The sequence below is a fragment of the Pristiophorus japonicus genome, chromosome 12, assembly GCF_044704955.1.
Source record: "Pristiophorus japonicus isolate sPriJap1 chromosome 12, sPriJap1.hap1, whole genome shotgun sequence".
NCBI classification, from domain to species: domain Eukaryota; kingdom Metazoa; phylum Chordata; class Chondrichthyes; family Pristiophoridae; genus Pristiophorus; species Pristiophorus japonicus.
This window is the reverse complement of record NC_091988.1, coordinates 66638565-66663146: the sequence shown is the minus strand read 5'-3', so window position 1 is coordinate 66663146 and position 24582 is coordinate 66638565. Positions and strand designations below refer to the sequence as shown.

At 46.7% G+C, this 24582-nt stretch overlaps 1 protein-coding gene across 2 annotated transcripts in view; it reads right to left on the bottom strand.

The window, feature by feature from the left end:
• The window catches only part of LOC139277312 (transmembrane prolyl 4-hydroxylase-like), a 77100-nt gene that overhangs the window by 10161 nt on the left and 42357 nt on the right, over positions 1-24582 (bottom strand). For both annotated transcript variants that reach the window (XM_070895608.1, XM_070895609.1), the window contains exons 5-7: positions 13513-13675; positions 7885-8070; positions 5941-6031 (exon numbers count right to left, since the gene is read on the bottom strand). In XM_070895608.1, the coding sequence (XP_070751709.1) occupies positions 5941-6031; positions 7885-8070; positions 13513-13675 (440 nt within the window). The remainder of the gene's footprint in view (positions 1-5940; positions 6032-7884; positions 8071-13512; positions 13676-24582) is intronic.

Genomic DNA, 24582 nt, shown 5'->3' with positions numbered 1-24582 from the left:
TAATTTTCCCTCCCTCATCTGAGGGGCACTGGGAGCAACCTGGGCGCTTTCTGATCGGTATGGCTCAGTTCCAAGCCAGGTGATGCATTTTTCCATTGAGCTATCAAGCAAGCCTAAGTAATAAGGGATTTACAAATGGGATAAATTCCCAGAACAGCCTGCTCTGCTGCAGAGTCACTGTGCTAATTTTGCAGTGCAAATTCAGTTTATAAACGTTTGTCTTGCAGGTTTAATAAAACCGCTAATGGTGCTCATCAGCTGTGCTAACATAGTGAGGTAGAGTTTCCGCCCGTGTTATCTGCACATTCCGGGTGAAATCGGCCAAACGCAACAGAAACTCAAACGTAAGTTATGTCAAAGCGTAAATCAAGTTTCCATGATCTTTGACATGGTTTAAAAATTATTTCATCCGATGCCGGCCCCGCCCACAACACTGGCCATGCTCCCAGATCGAAGTAACGAGAATGGCAAGTTACCATCGATTGCCCCAGTTAGAGAAGGCTCTTCAAATTGAACTCTTATTCTTTGGCGCACAGATACATTTTAAAAGTTTAAAAAATATATTATTTACTAAGAAACTGACCAGTGCACATCAATGAAACTAGTAAATGGTACAGTCGTTTTTTTTTTAAAAGTCATTTTCAGTGATTTTAAAATCGGGTTACTCACAGATGGTGGACTAGACAATTTAATTAAAAAATTTTATTTTTTGTGATAAACCCATTTTCAGCTGTATTAATAAAACTGTACCAAGTAACCACTCTTAAATATATCAAGGAATATTTTTAATGGCAAAAATTGATTACATTCTATTATGCTACCTGATTATGCAGGTTCTTGGAAGGTTTTACATTTCTGATTGTGCAAATGCATTTTGGCGGAAACTTGAACTGTAACCTAACCAGCGCAATTTCAAGCGCAAATTGCATCCAATTTCTCAATTACGTCCAAAACGAAACTCTACCCCAGTAAAGTGCCTTGATGGACAGTTTACTGCTAAGACCGTGCTAGGATTTGAACAAAATCTTCCTCCTCGCTGGTGCTATAAACTACTACTAATTTACAGAAGAGATATAATGGAATGAACCCAGCAGAGATCAAGTGCTGAATTACAGCACTGTAACATACTTTGGAGGCAATCCTAGTACAGAAATTCTCCTCTATACCCATCATCGGAGACTTAGCATTGTGCAAATAGTTGCCCAAAGACACAATGGTGCCAAACAATGTGGATGGCTGCCAATAAAGATGCCAACTTAGTGATATCATGGCATCCAACATCCCCTTGTGCTTAAATGGATACAAGTCTGCACAGCCTGGTAGCTTGAATTCAAACTACTCAGCAAAAGTAGAGAAGCAAACTGGATACAACACAATGTTCAACTTCAACAAATAGGTTCCACTACCTCTATGGTCTTATATTTTATCATAAGAACACAAACACTCTCTCAGGTCTTTCTTTGCCTTCGATACAATTTCACTAGTGTTTGTCTGAACTTTCCTCGTTTGCTCCTCATTGTCTTCACCATCCTACACATACTTCCTCCAACTACCTTCTCCGAGCATCCTCATCGCATCATTGGCTACTCCATATTGAGTTCCAGCTGTGTCTCTGAATCTAAGTCCCACTCCACAGGATTGAGCACATCATCTAAACTGACTACTAAGGAAGTGCTGCACCGTTGAGAGATTCCGCCCACTTCTACCTCCGCAACATCGCCTGTCTCCACCCCTGCCTCAACTCATCTGCTGCTGAAACCCTCATCCATGCCTTTGCCACCTCTTTGCTTAACTATTCCAACGCACTCCAGGCTAGCCTTCCACATTCTATCCTACATAAACTTGGTTATCCAAAACTCGGCTGCCCATGTCCTAACTCGCACCAAGTCCCGTTCACCTATCACACCTGTGCTCGCTGACCTAGATTGGCTCCCGGTTAAGCAACACTCTATTTTAAAATTCTCATCCTGATTTTCAAATCCCTCCCTATCTCTGTAATCCCCTCTAGCCCCACAACCCCACTCCAGGATATCTGCGCTCCTTTACTTCTGGCCTCTTGAGAATCCATGATTTTAATTGCTCAACCATTGGTAGCTGTGCCTTCAGCTGCCTAGGCCTCAAGCTCTGGAATTCTCTCCTTAAACCTCCCCACCTTTCCTCCTTGAAGATGCTCCTTAAAACCTACTCTCTGCCCTAATTTCTCCTTATGTGGCTCAGTGTCAAATTTTGTTTTATGACACTCTTGTGAAGCACCTTGGGACATTTTACTATGTTAAAGGCGCTATATAAATACAAGTTGTTGTTGTTATACCGTCTTTCGAATGAGATGTCAAACCGAGGTGGACGTAAAAAAAAATCCCGTGGCACTATTTCAAAGAGCAGGAGAGTTCTTCTCGGTGTCCTGGCTAATATCTAGAAGAAACTGCGCATACGCGGAAATTTGAATGGGCTGCGCAGCCTCGTAAAGAGACCGTGCATGGAAAAATCAATTACAGGGAACATTGCCCAGAATTGTGTCTGGTAAAGGGGATGAAAGAAAGTGATGAGCAAATGTGTTTATCTACACATCCCCTCAAGGGTTCCCCAGTTACAGTAGTGACTACACTTCAAAAGTACTTCATTGGCTGTAAAGCACTTTGGGATGTCCTGAGGTTGTGGATGGCGCTTTATAAATGCAAGTTTTTCATTCTTTCTAGCCTCCATGAAGCCCTCTTTCAGGTGGGAGGAAAGCTGACTGGCTCCTGATCACCTACCCATTATATTCCAGGTAAATGCCAATGCAACTCGCTTCTCCCGATGGCTCAGAAGTCTCCGTCTCTGAGCCATACAGATCAGAAGGTCCCATGATCAATCCCCGGTTATGCCAAATTCTCAGCCCGAGCAATGTCATGGTGCTATATTTGCTGCAGTAATCCTGGATTAGGGAAGGGAAATAAATAAACAGGCTAGGTTTCCACTTCTGATCAGATATAGTAATCCCTACTGAAACTGCATGATTGCGGATGCTGGCTCGAGCAATGTTGGGCTGGGTTGTAATGACCTCTAGTTGGATAGTTTACCATTAAGGCTCACACACAAACGATGACCACTTGGGCAAAGAACTGGTGGATGCCAGGTCCCTGTCAAATTGCATCCAGTGACAGACTCCATGGGGTAGAAATTCAGGTCCTCCTGAAACTAGTTGCAGTTACCGCTGTTGAAGTGTTTTTTTTCGCCGCTCTTTGGTAATTTTTGGGAGCAGGCTGGAAGTCGGTCATAATGGGGGTGGAATTGCGACGGTGAGCACTCAAGAGGGGTGGAAGTGGAGGCGGGGCGGAGTCTCCGCTGTTGTCAGTCATCAGCCTGGCGCTGATGACATCATGACGTGTGTGCGTCACCACACTCTCCCCTTCACTTAAAGGGGAGAGCCTTCGCCATTTTAAAACTTTGGTTCACTGGGCCACCAGGGAGGGTTTCGGCCGGGTCAGTCGCCTGGCACCCAAGAGGTGGCCCAGCCGAACCCAGGGGCAATCGGCCGACAAAAAAAAAAACATGGCGTTGTGCCCTTCCCTTGAGCCTTTGAATGAGCGCCGCATAGCCATGCTGCACACACTGAAAACACAGTGCACCGATACACCGACACCACGCGGCAAGATGAAGATTTTTGCAAGAGAATTTAGATGCAGATATGGAAGATCTGCGCTGTGCGCCTTGATTACGCACTTAGGAGGAATTGGTAGCAGTGGGACAGAAGTGGGGACTGCCGGAAGAACTACTGAGAAGAATTTTGTAAGCGGCGACCAATTGCACATCCCTATCTGGAGTAAAAATAAAACAGGGAAGGTGGTTCAACCGTGGCTAATAAGGGAAATTAGGGATAGTGTTAAATCCAAGGAAGAGGCATATAAATTGGCCAGAAAAAGCAGCAAACTTGGGAGAAATTTAGAATTCAGCAGAGGAGGACAAAGGATTTAATTAGGAGGGGGAAAATAGAGTACGAGAAGAAGCTTGTTGGGAACATAAAAACTGACTGCAAAAGCTTCTATAGATATGTGAAGAGCAAAAGATTAGTGAAGACAAATGTAGGACCCTTGCAGTCAGAATCAGGGGAATTTATAACGGAGAACAAAGAAATGGCAGACCAATTGAACAAATACTTTGGTTCTGTCTTCACGAAGGAAGACACAAATAACCTTCTGGAAATATTTGGACTTTCAAAAGGCTTTCGACAAGGTCCCACACAAGAGATTGGTGTGCAAAATTAAAGCACATGGTATTGGGAGTAATGTACTGATGTGGATAGAGAACTGGTTGGCAGACAGGAAGCAGAGAGTCGTGATAAATGGGTCCTTTTCAGAATGGCAGGCAGTGACTAGTGGGGTGCCACAGGGCTCAGTGCTGGGACCCCAGCTATTTACAATATACATCAATGATTTAGATGAAGGAATTGAGTGTAATATCTCCAAGTTTGCAGATGATACTAAGCTGGGTGGCAGTGTGAGCTGTGAGAAGGATGCTAAGAGGCTGCAGGGTGACTTGGACAGGTTAGGTGAGTGGGCAAATGCATGGCAGATGAAGTATAATGTGGATAAATGTGAGGTTATCCACTTTGGTGGCAAAAACATGAAGGCAGAATATTATCTGAATGGCGGCAGATTAGGAAAAGGGGAGGTGCAACGAGACCTGGGTGTCATGGTTCATCAGTCATTGAAAGTTGGCATGCAGGTACATCAGGCGGTGAAGAATGTTGGCCTTCTTAGCTAGGGGATTTGAGTATAGGAGCAGGGAGGTCTTACTGCAGTTGTAAATGGCCTTGGTGAGGCCTCACCTGGAATATTTTGTTTGTTATATATGTAAACCTGTAAATACCTTGTTTAACCACCAGCAAGCTCATCCCCTGGAGTCCCAAGGAATCCCTTGAGAGCACCTGTACATAAGGAGGCCTCACAGGCTGGAGAGGCACTCTGGAAACCTGTAATAAAGGACTACGTTCACACCTTACTTTGAGCTCACAGTATCTGGTCAGGTTCTTTATTTAAGACATAACAGTGTTCAGTTTTGATCTCCTAATCTGAGGAAGAACATTCTTGCTATTGAGGGAGTGCAGTGAAGGTTCACCAGACTGATTCCCAGGATGGCAGGACTGACATATGAGGAGAGACTGGATCGACTGGGCCTGTATTCACTGGAGTTTAGAAGAATGAGAGGGGATCTCATAGAAACATATAAAATTCTGACGGGACTGGACAGGTTAGATGCAGGAAAAATGTTCCCGATGTTGGGGAAGTCCAGAACCATGGTCACAGTCTTAGGATAAGGGGTAGGCCATTTAGGACCAAGATGAGGAGAAACTTCTACACTCAGAGTTGTTAACCTGTGGAATTCCCTGCCGCAGAGAGTTGTTGATGCCAGTTCATTGGATATAGTCAAGAGGGAGTTAGATGTGGCCCTTATGGCTAAAGGGATCAAGGGATATAAAGAGAAAGCAGGAAAGGGGTACTGAGTTGAATGATCAGCCATAATCTTATTGAACGGTGGTACAGGCTCGAAGGGCTGAATGGCCTACTCCTACACCTATTTTCTATGTTTCTATTCGATCCCAAAGTGGCGGCCATTCGATACCGCTGCGTAGTCGCCGCTTTCCGACAGTAAGAGGCCTTTTCAGGAGGCTGAATTTCGGCCCCCATACTTTCAGGCAATGAGGCAGAAAGTGGAAATAAAAACCGTCACGGCATTCATTTTGGTCGAGTCTAATACTTTGATGATAACAAAACTGGAGAACCCTACAAATCAGAAAGAAAGGCAGCAAAGGCCAGTTTGTGTCTCTTGGGTGCAACCTGTACCATAAACCTGTTTTTTTTTTAAAAAAGAGGTTGACTGACCTGCTGTGCACCCAGTACAATCTGGTTTTTGTAACATAATAATCTGTCAATAAAATAAGCAAGATTTTTTTTTCTTTACCAGTTCATCATAGGTTCTATTGTCTGCTACAGGAAAAGCAGTCTCCCCTCCTCCAGAAACATTGTTCAAATAAAACAGCACTGTCACATACCTGGAACAGAAGTGGGATTGAAGACAGGGTAAGGAGTGAGAAGGTAGTCATCACTTTGTTAAATAGTTTTGCAAAAAGATGCAAGTCAAGAATATGCAAAAATATTCAACTTTCCTAAACTGGACAAAGCAAACTTTAAACAGTCTGGAAATTTATACAAACTCTCTGCAATATAGCACTGTTGGAAAAGGTTCTCCTCAGCCCCAGGAAAGGCTACGCTCCCAGCCTCAGCTCCAGCAATGCCTCCGCTGCCAGCTTTAGCTCAAGAGTCTGCTGCTGCCAGTGGCCAGCTGAGTGTTCTCCAGCCTGCTTCAATTTGGGCTTCTGCATCAGACCTTTCATTTCAATACTGGTGTGAAATGGGCGATATTGAATCAACAGGCCATTGTGCACCTGCCCGGGTGGAGTGTGTAAAAGAGCAGCGAATTTGACATTGCACGTTTTATGCCCCACATCAAAGATGACCATTCCGGCCTGTGTCCCGTTCCAACTAGCTTTAATGCTGTCAGGCTTTTACATAGGGCTGAGGGCAGGCTTTACAAACAGCAAGACCTTGTACGCTCTGTGAATGGCCAGTCTTGCTATCAATCATACCATAATATTAGCTGCTTTATTGGGAGCTGTTTGCTAACTATTGATTCTCGATTTTGTACAGCCTTGGTACTTCTTGATCCCTGTTTGCTACTTGTCCTCTACCTGTTCATCCGTGATGTGTTGCTGTTTTATGAATTACATTTGAACCAGTCAGGGGCAAGTGTTACATGTACTTTGCATATGTAGTTGTGAAACTTTTAGATGTGACATTCTCATCCTAGATACCAGATTTTTTGCAGGTAAATGTAAAGGCACCTTGTAAAATGGGACAAATTATTCACAACCAAGTTCTCTGTAGACCTAATTTAATGAAGTCCAAGGGGCCCCAACAATCTCCCAACCTATTTTAAAAAGGGAGGGGTAGAGCAAGAACAATGCTCAAAGATATAAGTTAATATTCATACTGTGATGCAGAAAGAAAGCATGTTTTTAATGTGCTAAATTTTCAAAATGTTACTGGGTTTTCAATATATTACAATTGTCCTAGTCAGGATGGGTCAGGAAAGGATAGGAGAACCAAAAAGGTGGGAGTGGAGATGAATTGCACATAAGTCACTCATGTGCACTTTATAGCAGACAACACAACATGGCATAAGTGATTACACTAGAGAGTACAGAGGATGTTGCCAGGACTGGAGAATGTTTGCTGTGAGGAAAAATTGGATAGGCTGGGGTGTTTTCTTTGGAACAGAGGAGGCTGAGGGGAGACTTAATTGTGTATAAAATGATGAAAGGCCGAGATAGAGTGGATGGGAAGGACCTATTTCTCTTAGCAGAGAGGTTAATAACGAGAGGGCACAGATTTAAAGTAACTGCTAGAAGGATTAGAGAGGAGTTGAGGAGAACCTTTTTCACCCAGAGGGTGGTAGGGGTCTGGAACTCCCTGCCTGAAAGGGTGGTAGAGGTAGAACCCCTCATCGCATTTAAAAAGTACTTGGATGTGCACTTGAAGTGCCGTAACCTGCTGGGCTACGGACTAAGAGTTGGAAAGTGGGATTAGGCTCTTTTTTCGGTCAGCACAGAAACAATGGGCCGAATGGCTTCCCCCTGTGCTGTAAACTTCTATGACTCTATAAGCCGAGTCTCAACTGAGCAACTATGCAGGGCACATTGGGAAGAAGAAATAAAATGGGTTAAACGGAGATAAAATCTCCCCTCTCCTTTTGAGAGGCAACTGTCTTTCAAAGAAAACATAAAGAATGGGGTAGCTGCAGGAGAACACATATATATGCAGGAGAAGCGTAGAATTTGTCACTGACCGACAGGAGGTTTCTAAAGGAGTGGATCCATTAGCCACCAGCTTTGTGTGGAAGCAGCTGGTCTCTGCGTAGATTGGCCCACTGTCATGGTGAGCATGATAGTGACCACCTTGATCGTACTTCACCACCTGCAGTGGCTCACTGTGCTCCACTATCTCTGGAGGTAACTGTGTCAATCTGATCACCCTGACAAGAGAAAACATTTAGATGGTCATACAGTAAGAAATTAAGTGACCCTAACAGACCTCTGTCTTCTCCCACGAGGTAGATAGGTTTGGAAGAAGAAAGGCCGACAAGCCCATTTGTTCTCATCCCTCCAGAGAACCAACCCAATCGTCTTCTCAATGCAGCATCTGAAAAGCTCTTAACGCCTCGCTCGCAAAATTCTAATCCTCGTCTTCAAATCCCTCCATGGCCTTGTCCCTCCCTATCTCTGTAACCTCCTCCAGCCCCACAAACCACCCCCCTTCCCCAACCCCGAGATGTCTGTGCTCCTCTAATTCTGGCCTCTTAAGTATCTCTGATTTTATTCATTCAATCATTAGTGGCCATGCCTTCTGTTGTAGGCCCCAAGTTCTGAAATTCTCTCCCTAAACCTCTCCGCCTCTTTTTCCTCCTTTAAGACGCTCCTTAAAATCTACTTCTTTGACCAAGCTTTGAGTCATTTGCCCTAATTTCTCCTTATGTGGCTCGGTGTCAAATTTTGTTTTATGACACTTCTGTGAAGCGCCTTGGGACATTTTACTACGTTAAAGGTGCTATATGTCAACAAAAGCAGACACTGATGAGGAGATTCAACACCGCCTCCAGTGCGCGAGCGCAGCCTTCAGCCGCCTGACGAAAAGAGTGTTCGAAGACCAGGCCCTCAGATCTACCACCAAGCTCATGGTCTACAAGGCTGTAATAATACCCGCCCTCCTGTATGGCTCAGAGACATGGACCATGTACAGTAGACACCTCAAGTCGCTGGAGAAATACCACCAACGATGCCTCCGCAAGATCCTACAAATCCCCTGGGAGGAAAGACGCACCAACATTAGCGTCCTCGACCGGCCAACATCCCTAGCATTGAAGCACTGACCCCACTTGATCAGCTCCGCTGGGCAGGCCACATTGTCCGCATGCCAGACACGAGACTCCCAAAGCAAGCGCTCTACTTGGAACTCCTTCATGGCAAACAAGCCAAAGGTGGGCAGAGGAAGCGTTACAAGGACACCCTCAAAGCCTCCCTGATAAAGTGCAACATCTCTACCGACACTTGGGAGTCCCTGGCCAAAGACCACCCTGAGTGGAGGAAGTGTATCCGGGAGGGCGCTCTGCGCCTCGAGTCTCATCGCCGAGTACATGCAGAAAACAAGCGCAGGCAGCAGAAAGAACGTGCGGCAAACTTGTCCCACCCACCCTTACCCTCAACGACTATCTGTCCATCAGGGACAGTGGCTCTCGTATTCGACTGTTCAGCCACCTAAGGACTCATGTTAAGAGTGGAAGCAAGTTTACCTCGATTCTGAGGGACTGCCTATGATGATGATGATGATGATATAAATACAAGATGTTGATGTCGTCATCGAATTCAGCCACCCTAACTTCCCATTACTGGTGTTAATACTTCCCCATAAATGTTCCCATTACAATCCTGAATCTGGGTCTTCTTGTCTTGTTGCCCTCGGGTATCTGAAAGTATCGTTCTTGGGTTACTTTCTCTGTTAAGCATCTTGTATACCTCTATAAATTTCCCTTGAGATACGTCCCCTTTCAAGACTGGAGAGCCCTAACTTGTCAAGTAATTCCTTGTAGCATATCCCTGTAACATCAGGAATCAATCTTATGGCTCTCCTCTGCAATCCAATTCAGGGAGTGCAATGCAGATTCACCAGAATTATACCAGGACTAAAAGGGTTAAATTATGAGGACAGGTTGCCTAGACTAGGCTTATATTCCCTTGAGTATAAAAGAGTAAGAGATGATGTAATTGAGGTGTTTAAGATGATTAAAGGATGTGATAGGGTAGATAGAGAGAAACTATTTCTTCTGGTGGAAGAACAAGAGGGCATAACCTTAAAATTAGTGTAAGCCATTCAGGGTTGATGTCAGGAAGCATTTCTTCACACAACAGTTACTGGAAATCTGGAACTCTCTCCCCCAAAAAGCTGTTGAAGCTGGGGGTAATTGAGCATTTCAAAACTGAGATTGATGGATTTTTGTTAGGGTATTAAAGGGTATGGAACCAAGTTGGGTAAATGGAATTAAGCTAAAGATCAGCTACAGGCTTGAGGGGCTGAATAGCCTACCCCTGTTCCTATGAGGGCCTACTGCTAACTCTAATTTTGCTCACTTTTCTCCCACCTCTCCTGAAAGTTGCAACTCGTGCTGTGATTGTCGATCCACAGGCCAAAGTGGTTATTCTTAATGTGTTAGCCTGGACAGAGTACCAGCAGGCCATCTCAGCCAAACCCAAAACTCTCTTCACCTGATATGCACTTTCTGCAGGGCTGGATAGTGACCAGGAATGGAAACCCTCATTGGCTTTTCCCCTCCCTTACTCTGGGACGCTCAGACCACTTTCAGTGAACTCACTGATTAATTAATCAATTTCAAATGGATCAACAAAGGCCAGAATATAGAAACATTGAAAATAGGTGGAGTAGGCCATTCGGCCCTACGAGCCTGCACCACTATTCAATATGATCATAGCTGATCATGCATTTCTCTCTATACCCCTTGATCCCTTTAGCCGAAAGGGCCACATCTAACTGCCTTTTGAATATATCTAACGAACTGGCCCCAACAACTTTCTGTGGTAGAGAATTCCACATGCCCTCAACTTTAATGTAGTAAAACGTCCCAAGGCACTTCACAGGAGCACTTTAAGACAAAACAAATAAATTTTACACCGAGCCAGATAAGAAGAAATTACAATAGATGACCTAACATCATAGGTATGTTTTAAGGAGAGTCTTAAAGGAGAGGTAGAGAGGTTCAGGGAGGGAGTTCCAGAGCTTAGGGCCCAGGCAGCTGAAGGCACAGCCTCCAATGGTTGAGCAGTTATAATCAGGGATGCTCAAGAAGGCAGAATTTGAGGAGCACAGACACCTCGGGAGTTGTGAGGCTGAAGGAGATTACAGCGATAGGGAGGGGCGAGGTCTTGCCGAAATATGTAAACAAGGATGAGAATTTTGAAATCGAGGCGTTGCTTAACCGGGAGCTGGCGAGCACAGGGGTGATGGGTGAGCGGGACTTGGTGCGAGTTACGACACAGGCTGCCGAGTTTTCGATGACCGCAAGTTTACGTAGGGTAGAATGTGGGAGGCCAGCTAGGAGTGCGTTAGAATAGTCAAGTCTGGAGGTAACAAAGGTATGGATGTGGGTTTCAGCAAATGAGCTGAGGCAGGGGTGGAGATGGGCAATGTTACTTAGAACCTTCCTTGTGTGTATGGCTCAGCTTCACACCACACTGTACATTAAGCAGCCACAGGAAGTTTTACTGGCTGTCAGTGGCCTCCAGATTGGAACCTGCATGGTAGTCAACCGCTATCTTAAGGTGGGATATTTTGGTCAGTGGGCTGATCTCAGCTGGAGTCTCAGGTAGAGCACAACTGGCTTCAGCATCTCTGAGCTAAGCAGAGGGGGGGGGAAATCATCCAGAATATCACTCCTGAACATTATCCAGTGACCAGTATTTGGAAGTGGTGTATAGGATTAGGATTGTAGTCAGCTGAGATGGAGAGAGCACTGCCAGTGTCTGTGGAATTATATACCAGCATACGTCGTCAAAATTAGGTGAGGAGCCAAGTAAAGGTAGGAAAATCAGTAACAAAACTGCCAATTTGGCCCAGTGAGTTCAACTGAAATCATAGTCCTCTGGTTATGGATCACAAAAGATTATCACTAGCCTGTCCCTTCCAGTTAATTCAAAAGATTTGCAAAGCCCAACTAATGATTGCTTTACCTTGCTGATTTGAATCAACAAGAGCTCAAAAGACCTCTGTGAACCTCTCCAACTAATTTATATTGCAAACCTGTTGGAAGTGGATTTGTACAACACATGCCTGGAATGAATGCTGAGCCCGTGTGTGCCTGACTGTCTGTATCATGATGCCGTTTCATAGCAGTAAAAAGCATACAGCCCACAGAACGGACTCCAAGTGTTCTGTAGCCCAAACCAGGAGGGAACTGCAACACTTTTGGATCTCCAGAGGGCGCCTGTTTAATATTTTCAAATGTCAGCAACAGTGCACGACTATCACTGATGGCACTTGCCAATAATAGCTTAAAACAGTTACTTGGCATACTACACTTAACTAATTAAACACTTTATTCAGGGAAAATAACCCGATTCTGTTTGCATGACAAAGAAATTACCTGTAATCTCATAATGTGCCACAGTGTAAGCAAACAACCAGATAATTACTTTGCATAACCATGGGTTCCCTTCCAACTGCATCTGCATTTACTCAGTTCTTAATTCTATGTACTGTGACTTCTCAATTCACACCCCATTATCAATGGAGCTGCAGAAGTGTTTGATAACCCGCTGAGGGGATCATGGCTGTATTTGTAAAGTTCTGGAGTGGGAGCATAATACTAATCTCACCTTTGCTTTACTGGACCATTTCCACTGAAGGGGCTTCTGCGAAACATTATGGCTGACCGTCTCCAAGTTTATCCAGTTTACTCTGCAGTGTGGATTTCGGAGGGCTACCAGAAGCGCTGAAGTATAAACTCGCGAATGCGCAGTTGCTTCCCAATCATATTTGTGACAGCGGACCTACCCAACATTAGGAGGTCCATACAAGTCCACAAAAAGGAAAAGCTACATTGTTTCATTGCCATGAGTGGCACTCATTTCATCATCATAGGCGGTCCCTCGAAACGAGGATGACTTGCTTCCACGCCAAAAAAGGATGAGTTCACAGGTGTTTCAATGAAGGACCTAATATTCCAGGTTCTCAACTACATCCTGAAGGGTGGAAGAAGCCTGCGCATGGATTTTTTTAACGATGGCCGTTGCATACCAGCCACCACACGGGCTTGACAGAGCTAGGTCTCGGTCCTGTGGCAAGGGTTATCCAAAACGACTGGAGACCTGCTTGCTGCACAGACCTAGTGCGCACACATATCGCAGTGTGGGCTGCTCCGTGCCCCAAACTCATGTCTCTCCTGGGCCCTGATCACGTCCCGCTACAGTCTCTCGCCACTCCTTCGCCCGACCTCGCCGCTCCTGCTGTATCTGCCCACGCTCCAATCACCGACCTGGCACTCATTTATACTCATGTTGGCAGCACGGAGAGATACACCTTGATGTGGTTATTACTGCTGAAGGCACGAGCACTGCCTCATTTATAATTCCAATGGCAACAGTGCTGTGGTACAAATGCAGCACTGGCACCATATTGCAGGGAATGATTTGAGCAAATTCAACTCTGGAATGAAAAGCATTCTTGTAAGTTGGTCAAACACTACTATGGTTGCATGGTCAAGAATTTGTTACTGACAACTAAATACATTCTTGAGTAAAAGCCTCCTGGACTTGCGTTCCTGGCTTGCAGGTCACCCTGGTTACAATAACAATTTTGGCTAATATAATAGAGCCAAATAAGGTTGTTTTTGTTCCATCAGGAAGCTCACCTATGGCGAATGGTTCTCAGGATCTGGTGTGCCCCTTCACCCTGGTACAGCCATGTGTGCTTGCTGTTGCGAACCAACTCAGTCTTCTGCACCCCGCGCTGTCGCAGGTATGTTTGGAAAGCATTTGTGTTAAGTTCCTTAAATTCCTCCAGGCTTAGCAAACCTGAAACACAAAATAATTTTTATTCATTCCCGTTTCCTAACCCCAATTTTCTCCTCTTGTGTGTTGAAGGCAGCGTCTCTTACTGGAGGTATAGTTAGAGGAACATTAGGAACAGGAGTAGGTCATTCAGCCCCTCGAGCCTGCTCCGTTATCCAATTAGATCACGGCAGATCTGTACCTCAACTCCATTTACACACCTTTGCTCTATAATCCCTCGACACACTAGCTAACAAAAATATAATAAAGAGTTTTCACCACCTCAGGATGTCTCAAAACATTTTATAGGCAATGAAGTAATTTTGAAGTATAGTCACAGTTGCAATATAGGAAACGCGGCAGCCAGGTCCCACAAACAGCAATGACATTAATGACCAGCCATTGTGTGTCAGTGATGAATGTTGGTGAAGGGCTAAATGTTGACCAGGACACCAGGAAAACTCCCTCCCTCTTCTTCGAATAGCACCATGGGATCTTTTACGCCCACCCGAGAGGGTAGACGGGGCTTCAGTTTAACATCTCATCTGAAAGACGGTACAGTGCAACACTCCCTCAGTACTGCACTAAAGTGCCAGCCTAGATGATGTACTCAAGTCTTTTGAAAGTCTTAAAGTTCCCCCAGCATTGGCCGCCCTCCTGTACCTCACCTCAGCAACCATTCTTCCTGTACAAGGCTAGACAGCGAGTGCGGGTAGGTTACTCGGCAGCGAGGGACATCTCACTGCAGCTCAATCCTTTTTACACAGATATGTATTCTAGCAAGGGTGACTTGTTGGAGATCAGGGGGCCGAAATTCAGCCCTGTCGGAAACTGGTCGTGCCTACCGTTTTTCCTGCATTTTCACTGCTGCTGTGGCCTCGTGCGAAATTCAGCTCTTCGTCTTTTTTTTTCGAGTGGGGCAGAAGTCGGTCATAATGGAGGTGGAAGTGGGGGCGGGTGGAGTGTCCGGCGCTGTCAGTCATCAGCGTAGCGCTGATGACATCATCACACTGGCACATCACCACGTCTCTCCCCTTCACTTAAAGGGGAGAGCCACTGCGAGCTCTGCGACTATTTTAGTTTGGTCCACTGGGTCACCATGGCGGGTTCGGCAGCAGCAGGGTGGAAGTGGGGACCGTCGGAACCCCCCGTGCGGAGAATTTCGCGAGCAGCGGCCATTCGACAAAAAAAAAAATCGGCGGCCATTCGACACCGCTGCGTGGCTGCCACTTTCCAGCGGTAACTGGCCTTATCGGGAGGCAGAATTTCGGCCCCCAGGAAACTTGCCTATTTTTCTATCTGGAGCTCAGGGTTCACTCTACCATTCCCATTCTGTGCTGAGCCAGATTACCTCAGTTTGTGCAAGCCTCTGTATCCAGTCTAATGGTCTGACAGCACTCATTCTCTATAGTTCCATACCAAGAATGAACACAGGGTAAAGTAATGAAAGACAGCAGGTGCTTGCGGAGCTGCATCTCAGTGCAAGTTCCTCTTTAAAAATATTGGGAGAAAATTTTTGGCGTGGTGAAGGGAGAGAGAAAGATATATTTCAAAAATAGAGAAAGGTTAGCAAAAAATCTCTCGTAAATTGCAACACTTCAAAATTAAAAAAAAAGGTAATCAGAGACTAATTAGCTGAAACCCAGCAGGTAAGAAGTCACAGCAGCAGATTAAGGCAAGCTAGCAGTGGGATGTACGCCCTCCCTCGGTGAAAAGAAAAGTGGACGTGCAAAATGCCATAATGGATGTTATACCCCCGAGGCTATAACTCACTATGGGGGCTTAAAGCTTAACATACACCGTCAATACCACCTAATACCTTCTTTACATTATCTGCTCCACATGACTATTCAGTTGAGGTGAGGCTGATTAACACTGAATAAGATCTCTGGTTTTCAAACTTTTCTGTGTGGTGAACTCCTTGCAAATATTGGCAATACTCCCGACGACCCCATCCTAACTTCCAAAAAAGCTATTCAAAAGAAAACAGTGTGTGAAACATTTTTATTACTATACAGCGACAGCAAAGTACGCTAACAAATACTGAAAGAAATTTAAAAAGCTGATGACAAGTGGACCCAAATCTGATGACCTCAAAGATTCACCCCACATAACAGACTCCTCATGGATCTCGAGGGTCTGGGAACCCTAGATTTCAGCGAAAGGTTTGTGCTAAGTCAGGATATACGTTAAATAAATTCATATGAAATCAACGAACAAAAGTTTTGATGAGTTTACATACTCAAAGAGGTGATGCATCAGCATGTAAGGATGAGTTTACACAGATGTAATGCTGTTGACAGATGCACAGTACTCCTGCTGTCAAAGGTACTCTTATCTAAATAATCTGACTTCTGGAGAGCAGGCTGTGTTTCTGTGGATCTTACGAGCCAATGTCAAGTTTTCAGTTAAAGGTGAAAGCACAGGGCTAGATAACAACATGCTTTGGACCCCCCTTGTGAATAGGAAGCCTCTGATCGAACTTAAACCTTTGATGATGTATCCCACCTGAAATGCTAACCTACCTTTCCCTTTCAGATCCTGCTGTTTCCACCAATTTTTATTTCCAGTTTTCTCTTTATCTCTAGCAAAAGCAGGGACCATAGAGCAATTCACATGCTCTTGGTCATAAAATGGCCCATAGCATGGGGTGCAAGTGTGAAATAAATGATATATATTATAGTATGCATACATCTTTAATGCTTTACAACAATATATCAAGTTCATGTATGAACGGATCCAAAACAAAAATTGAAACACACACAAAATGTGAAGTCCGGACAATTCCAGTTCATGAAATTACACTTCCTGTCGGCTGTGTCTCAGTGGGCAGCACACTCGCCTCAGAGTCAGAAAGGTGTGGGTTCAAGTCTCACTCCAGAGACTCGAGCACGAAAAATCCAGTGCAGTGCTGAGGGAGCGCTGCACTGTCAGAGGTACCGTCTTTCAGTGAGATGTTAAACTGTGGTCCCGTCTGCTCTTTCAAGTGGACGTAAAAGATTCCATGTGCAGAGAGCAAAATTCACCAGAATCCCCCCTGTGTTTGGGCTCATTCGAAAGGAAATTTAATGTGGGACTATCTACCAAAAAGTTTGGAACTCTAAAGTGCTTATGGAAGAAACTACAAACTTTAAGAGAATTATGAACTTTTACAAGACAAATTCAAGCCTGTGGGCCGACCTAGGGAACAAAAGAAGCCCGCTTGATTATTGGAACTGTATGGGTGTGAGGACTGAGTTAACCTGTCTGGAAGAATGAGTATCACCCAGAGATAGCTCCCCATCAACATGGGTCTGGACAAACCATTTCAGCACATACATCACAAAGAGGCCCAATCCAGCCTGTATGCAAAAGACTAAGCACAAAAGGACATTGCAATTACCAAACTAATATTTCCATCAGGAAACAGTTTTCGAACATCAACCCACCCAAGACATATCAACTTTAACGAGCCCGACAAAATATTAAAGAAGAACCAAGCCAGCCAAAATTATACAAAGGCTTGTGAACAGATTGGGCGGCAAGATTAGAACACTGAAATCATATAACTGGCCACTGCTTTCAACAGAGGTTAGAGAGAGGAGAGAGAGAGAGGAGAGAGTAGGGAGAGAGGTGGTTGCTACTACCTCATCAAGACAAGGAGAGAAACCAATGGGACAGTTGTAAACTAACTTCTCCAGCCTTGAAGTCTTGAAGCCCTGAAGGAAGGAAGAACATCACCATCTACCATTAACTATCAAAAGGATTGGTAAGCATAGTCCCTGCCTTCCCTGGAGTCTAACCTAGCTAGAATTAGGTATTGGGAGGTGGGAGGTATAATGTTACTGCAACCCCCTTTGAATGTGTAGTGTATGGTACTTTATTAGAGTGATTTTAAGTTTGACCTTCTACCTTTCCTTGTATTGTTCTTTATTAGAGTGATTGTAAGTTTGGCCGTGTATTTTCTTACTAGAGTAATAAGCCTGTATTACTTTGATTGTAATAAAACCAAAGTTCTTTGCATCAAACCAATGTCCTCTGCACTTTTGTCACGCCCCCCAAATAAATCCAGAGTACAGAACCCAAGGGAGGGGGAACGATTCGAAACTGCTCAAGTTGGTCAGAAGGGAACCTGACCCCCTCAGAGACCACATAGAGAACACCCCCCTTACAAAATGACGACCGCGGCAGGACTCTGGTACACGGGGTGTGATGTAGAGAGTGCTGGTTTGGGAAAAGAACCAAAATGGAAGAGAGGATTTCCTCCTATATGTATAAGAAAGTGAATGTAACTAAGGAATGGGTGCTTAGTCTATTGCGCGCTGAGCATCCGGCTGACGCTGCAGCCCAGTGGATAGCAAGTAAAGATCACAAAGAAGCAGTAGAGAAAGCAATGTCTACAGTGACACGTCCAACTGCTCGACAGAATGAATGAAACATTATAGGCAGAGTTATGGGAATGCGCAGAGAACTATCAGGAAAGAGTTATGTCAGAAGAAAGATTATCAGGAGAACTCCGTAAGCTAAAACAGGAAAGGACCCAAATAATGGAAAGGTTTAAAAACAATCAGGACTATTTTCAATCTCAGGTTACCGAGGCCAAAAGTAAATGAAAAGTCACTGAGGGAGGAAAGCACTCGCCTCACCCGACAAGTAAAAGAGCTCCAGGAAAGATTAAAAGATGTGCAAGCAGCGTATAAAGTAGCTAGCACTAATGGGTTTGAATCTGGAGACCAGGGACCCTGCCAGCAACAAATTAAAAGTTTAAACCTTGCTCTGTCCAAGGCAGAAGGCATGGTATGCCTAATAAGCCCGGGTATGCCCCAGGTAAACCTGGAAGAGAAGGAGGAAACTACCCGGCTACCACCTGTGGCACTGGTGACTGCACCGGTGCAGCAGCAGGAGGGGCAAATCAGTTGCGGGGCGGACAGGGATAGTGAACCACCACTACCTGCAGCACCGAGTTTCAGCTCGGCTTGGCCACAGGGAGAAGAGGGAGGCGAGCCAGAACAAGGAGAGCCAGAACCAGGGCCAATGTGCCCGGTCCGGCAACAGAAGTTTGGCCCGCCCACCCTTAACGGGGGTCCAGGACCCCTGGAAAGTCAGTTTGTGGTCCCCCACACTCCCCACCAGCTTAGGGCTATGATAAGCCACCTGGGAAAGTTAACTCCAAAGGGAGACCCCTCGGTTCACTTTGTGGAAGTGGAACAGGCAGGGGATATTAATGGGTGTGATGATGCAGAAATGGCAAAGATGCTTCTGCTATGTCTAGACAGCAAACTGTAGCAGTCCCTCTCTACGGAGAGAAAAAGAGGACAGAAAACACTTGCTGCCATCCATAAGGACATTTTAGAAGCTATGGGCTGCAATGACGGGAGTCCCTTCTCTAGAGTAGAGAAAACGTTGCAGCTCACAGGAGAAACCCCACAGGCTTTCGCAGACCGACTGTGGCCGATGTACAAAAGCGCATAGTCAGAGAACACTTAAACCCGGACGAATTAGCACACTGGCTCCGAAGCCTAGTAGCTAACAGTTTACCCAGAAGAAGAACCAAGGCTGAGGCCTGGTTCGATCCCACAGAACAGGGAATGCTTAGGCAGCTGACCCTAGCTTATAGAAACGGCAGAGGGACAGAAGAGCACCCACAAAAGAGAAGGGTTCACGAAATCCGACCTAGCCAAGATACGAGGGGGGCAACCTCTCCGATACAAAACGTACCTGCTTTGGGTGCGGAAAGGGTGGGCACTGGAGAAAGGATTGTAAAATCCTTGGAAGAATAGCGCAGGAAAGAATTCTCCAGCCCCTGCCCAAAAGACCGAGACAGATAAGCTAGTCCCTCCCCACTCATTTGAGACCTTTTTAACTGCGCTCCAAGCCATGTTAGATGGCCTTGGAAAGGTAGCCACCGCCACCAGTACCTAAATCCCATCTGCCCCCTCCCAACCAAAACCGTGACTAGGACAGGCATAGCCTGTCCACCTGTGTGCCCTCAAGTATGATGCGTGGGGGAGACAGACCATACAGATGGAAGTGGAAAAGGTGAAAGGGACTTATCTGCTGGACACTGGTGCCTCAAGCACCCTTGTCTATGCAGCTAACCCCGCCACCTCACCTCTGTCCCCTACAGCTTGGTGGGTTTCACAGGCACTGAACAGGCTGGCTCATTCTCCGTTCCGCTCTCTATTCATTTAGGTACACTCCACACTAAGTGGACATGTGTCCTGATGAAATGGGAGCAGGAAGGGAGAGGGATCCTGGGGGCTGACTTCATCCTAGGCCACGGGATCCGAGAGGGTTTAGGAAACCACTGTCTTTGGGGGGCAGTCTTTACGGGACAGGAGAGTGAGGTGATGGTTATCCCGGGAAAACAGGGAAAAGTAACGGTGAAACCAAAGGAGGGTTACGACCTTGAATCACTGGTCAGTAACACTCCTGTAGAATATCAGGAATATGTGATGAAAAACCTTGCAGCTTTTGCCACTCACAAACATGACTGCGGGAGAATAAATGGGGTCGAGGTTAGCATAGATGGGGACCCCATGACCCGACCACAGAAACAGTACAACTTCCTCAGGGAGGCGGAGGCGGACATGGAAACAGCCTTGGGTTCACTGATTAAACAGGGGGTATTGAGATCAATAGCTACCCATGTGAACTCTCCATTGTGGCCGGTTATGAAACCGGACAACTCCTGGAGAGCCACGGTGGACTATCGAGTACTCAACCGTAACATCCCCGCCTGTGCACCCACTGTTGCTGCTTTCGCCGACCTCATTGGAAGTATCCCAGCCTCCCCGACCACCTTCAAGATGCTGGATATTTTCAACGGGTTCTGTTCCATACCTTTAAGAAAGAAAGATCAGTACAAGTTTGCTTTTACCTTTAAAGGACAGCAATACACTTGGAATTGTCTCCCTCAGAGGTTCCACAACAGCCTCAGTGTTTTCCATCAGTGTATGGCCAACTGTTTAAAGAGTTTCAGCAGACCCCAGCAATTAGTACAGTATGTAGATGACCTGTTCCTGTTCACCGATGAGGGGGAGGAGCATGGCCCACTGCTGGCTGAACTGCTGGAACTGCTGAAAGAAGAAAGATTTAAAGTAAACCCCAAGAAGGCACAGATCGGCCTGAAGGAAGTAAAATTCCTGGGACTGGCTGTGTGCGCTGGGGAAAGAGTCATTGACAAAGCTAGAAGGGAAGCAGTGCAGAAGTTACCCGCCCCCAACACAGTAACAGGAGTAAGATCCTTTCTCGGGCTAACCGGGTACTGCAGAGACTTCATTGAGGATGATGCAGCCACAGCAGCCCCTCTGATTCGACTCCTACACAAGGGAGTGGAGGTTGTGAGGCAGCATTTATACAACTCAAGAAAGACCTGCAGACCGTGCCAGCTCTAGGGGCATAGATAGGGGTAAAGAGTTTTTCTTGGAGATAGCAGTTAGTGGGGACAGCCTGAGTGCAGTACTGCTCCAAGAGCGGCACGGCCAGCTGAGACCAGTGGTCTACTCCTCCAGGATACTCACGGATGTGAAGAAGAGATACTCCAACTGTGAGCGACACCTCCTAGCCACTCATTGTGAAAAGATCACTGATCTTCACAGGGGGAACCCTATCACACGACTTACCCACCATGTGCCCACCCAAATGCTCCTGGACGGGAGAATTAAGGACGGGACAGTGAACAGTGCCCGCATTGCTCGCTGGACCCTGCTCCTCTCCCAAATAGACCTAAGGGTAAAGGGTCTCTGCGAGCCAAAACTCGCAGCCAACATGTTTTATCCAGGGACAGCCCACCAGTGTTCCGTAGAAGGGATATGGGAAATGAACATAGGCTTTCGGGCTGGGTTACACCCCACAGGCCGAGAGATCTATGTGGACGGTTCAAGCACGGTATCTGCGGGTGAACGACTCACAGTCTGCAGAGTTTATGACCCCGAGGCAGGCATTGTCCTGGCGATTAAACTCCACAGTACTATGAGCGCCCAGCATGCTCACTGTCTATGGTGGTGTATGTAGTCACACACCCCGAAGAATTCCCTACCCCATACACGATTTGCTCGGACAGTATGTTCACTTGCAATTCGTGTACGGAGTACCTGGCTATTTGGTCCCGCCGTGGATACACATCCGCAGACAGGAGACCGCTGGCAATTAAAAGCCTACTGGAAAACATCATGAAAGCCGTAGGAGAGGAAGGGAATATCTACATACATAAGGTGAAGGCACATTCCACCACAGAACCCCATAGCGAGGGAAACCAGCAGGCTAACATGTTAGACAAGCAGGGGGCCTGCACGGGCAAGCTCTGGGATCTTACAATCCAGGACCCATAGCAGCAGTCAGGGGCAGGATAGCTTTGCCCCCCGACCTAAAAATGGTCCATACCCAAGACCCCGCCCTCAAAACTGTCCTGAACGTGCTAGCTAAAGGGGAAAGGGTAGTCGGCCCGTACAGCACCACAGCAATTGCCATTAAAGAAGGCATGCTGTTCAGGGGGGAGCAATGGGTAGTACCGCAACAACACCGGAGAGAATTCCTCCAGCTGGCCCTCGAGGGTCCAGGGGCAGGACACCCCGGTCCTGAGACCACCCCGGTCCTGAGACCACATGGCAACGAGTGGAACAGGCAGGGTGGTGGCCAGGACTCAGCGATGACGTCCGCGAGTTCTGTGCTAGCTGGTGTGCGCGGCCAACAATCCCGACCCCCAGAAAAGAAAGGTGTCTATGGGACATATCAGGAGGGTAGAGGGACCCTGGCAGTCGATCCAGATCGATTACATCGAGCCACTACCCACTGCCCAGGGAGGTTACAAGTACTGCCTCGTATTGGTCGAAGTATTCACTAAATGGGTGGAAGCCTTCCCATGCCGAACAGCCACTGCCCTGGGAACAGCTAGGATCCTAGTCAGAGAAGTGTTCTCCCGATGGGGACTACCACAATACGTGGAATCCAACCAAGGGAGTCACTTCATCGGGCGGGTGCTGCAGGAGACCCTTAAGGTACTCGGCATCAAAGGGAAATGGCATGTCGCCCACAACCCGCAGTCATCCGGGCCTGTGGAGCGTTTAAACTGCACCATCAAAGAAAATCTGCGCAAAGAGACAGGGGGCTCACCCAAGGGGTGGGTAGAGGTCCTACCACTAGCCCTCATGGGGATCCAGGCCAGCCAGTCAAAGAGCACGGGGTACTTCCCATACGAGCTCATGACGAGCAGAGCCATGAGAACCCCCACCCATGTGTTAGCCCCGGGACTCACGGAAGGTCAGCTTAGGGAAGCGAACCGGGACAGCTTTGTCAGGAATCTGTTTGACACCTTAAACAGATTCACTGGCAGGCTGCTAACAACATGGGAAAACATCATCGGAGCAACCAACTGCTGCTAGAGCCCCACAAGCACCACGAGTGGGAGATAGGGGACCAGGTTATGGTGAGAAACTACGCTAGAGTAGGGGTCTTTGAGGCACTGTATATGGGACCGTACCACATTGTCGACAAGGCAAGCCCCATGGTCTATGCCATAAAATTGTCTCGCCTAACAAATGGTTCCACATAAATCAGTGCAAACTTTTCAACCCAGGGTCAGCAGCAAAACTTAAGGGACAGCCAAAAACTGTAAACCGCACTAAAGACAGGGACCCCAGCCATCAGCCCCCGACTGTGAAGATCCCACAGGGGACGTGGCAGACCCACGGACTGCACCTAGAGCAGCGGTGGATTGTTTTACTGGAGGAGCTGTCCCACCAATCATTTGGGACTCGGACGCACCCCATAGCAGTTGGAGCCTTAAGGAGGACTCCCCGAACGCCACGGCCAAAGACACCATGGTCACCAGCGCTCCAATTTGAATGGTTCAGCCCCGGGAAAGAGACTAGCCGCAAAAGGGCACCTAAGGTCAGAGACCAGCCCGCGAGCAGGGACACCCAGCCGGTAGCCTCAGGCAACAAGGGACCCCCAGAAGAGATAGCGGTGGAACAGCCACCAAGTGAGAGTCCCCAGCCCGTAGCCGTCGACCAGGCAGAACCCCCAGGGGAAGAAAGGAACCAGGCAGCCAGCCCCAAAGGAGCGGTGTGCTGCAGCACCGGAGGGGACATTCCCCCGATAGTATGGGACTCGAACCCACCTCCGGTCAAGTTACTTAGGGTTAGACGGTGCAGACCGACCTATTACTACCTCGCTGGACACCCAGTGGGAGAAGAAGAAAGAGAGAAGGCAGGAATTAACCTGGCCACCCGGAGACGGGTGGCAGATGTACATATATAGCGATGCGAATTTAAGGATGTTTAGCAATATGAATTTAAGTATGTTTAGTGAATAAGTTTAGAATAGTGTAAGATTTATCTGTGTAATGATAAGTATATATGTATTAGTTAACTGTGGTAAGGAAAAGAATCTACCTGTGCAGCTGTTAAAAGAAGCACAGGCTGGGTAACACCAGGGAGTAAGAAGAATCTACCGGTATAGCTATTAAGGAAGCACCGGTAAGATAACAAGCAAAACGGTTGCGAGATAAAAGTTAAAAGCAGACATCAGTCCACAAGGAACTGAATAAGGCAGCTAGTCAATTAAGATTAGGAGCCCAAATTGGAACTCTGTCACCTTTGTCAAGCCAGAGAACTTTCTCAGGGCTAGACAATGTGTTTTATGTGCCCCTACAGGAAAGACAGCAGAATGAGAAGCATCCTGTTCCTGCTCACCCTGATAAGGATGAGCAGCGGCGACCGAGGAGACATGGAAGAATCCCTCATTTACGGGTGTTCAGGAGGAAGAGCACCGATCGTAACTGCCGGGGGTGGCCCCCGATACGTGGAAGAACTCAACGTTTACCCCCATGAGGGAAGATGGCCAGGGTGGCTGGGATCTAATTCTACCCGCTACTCCAGCCAGGGGAGGCCTCACTTCCATGTCTCCGGATGTGGATCATCGCTGCCCGAGTCAGTGTTACAGAGGGAAAG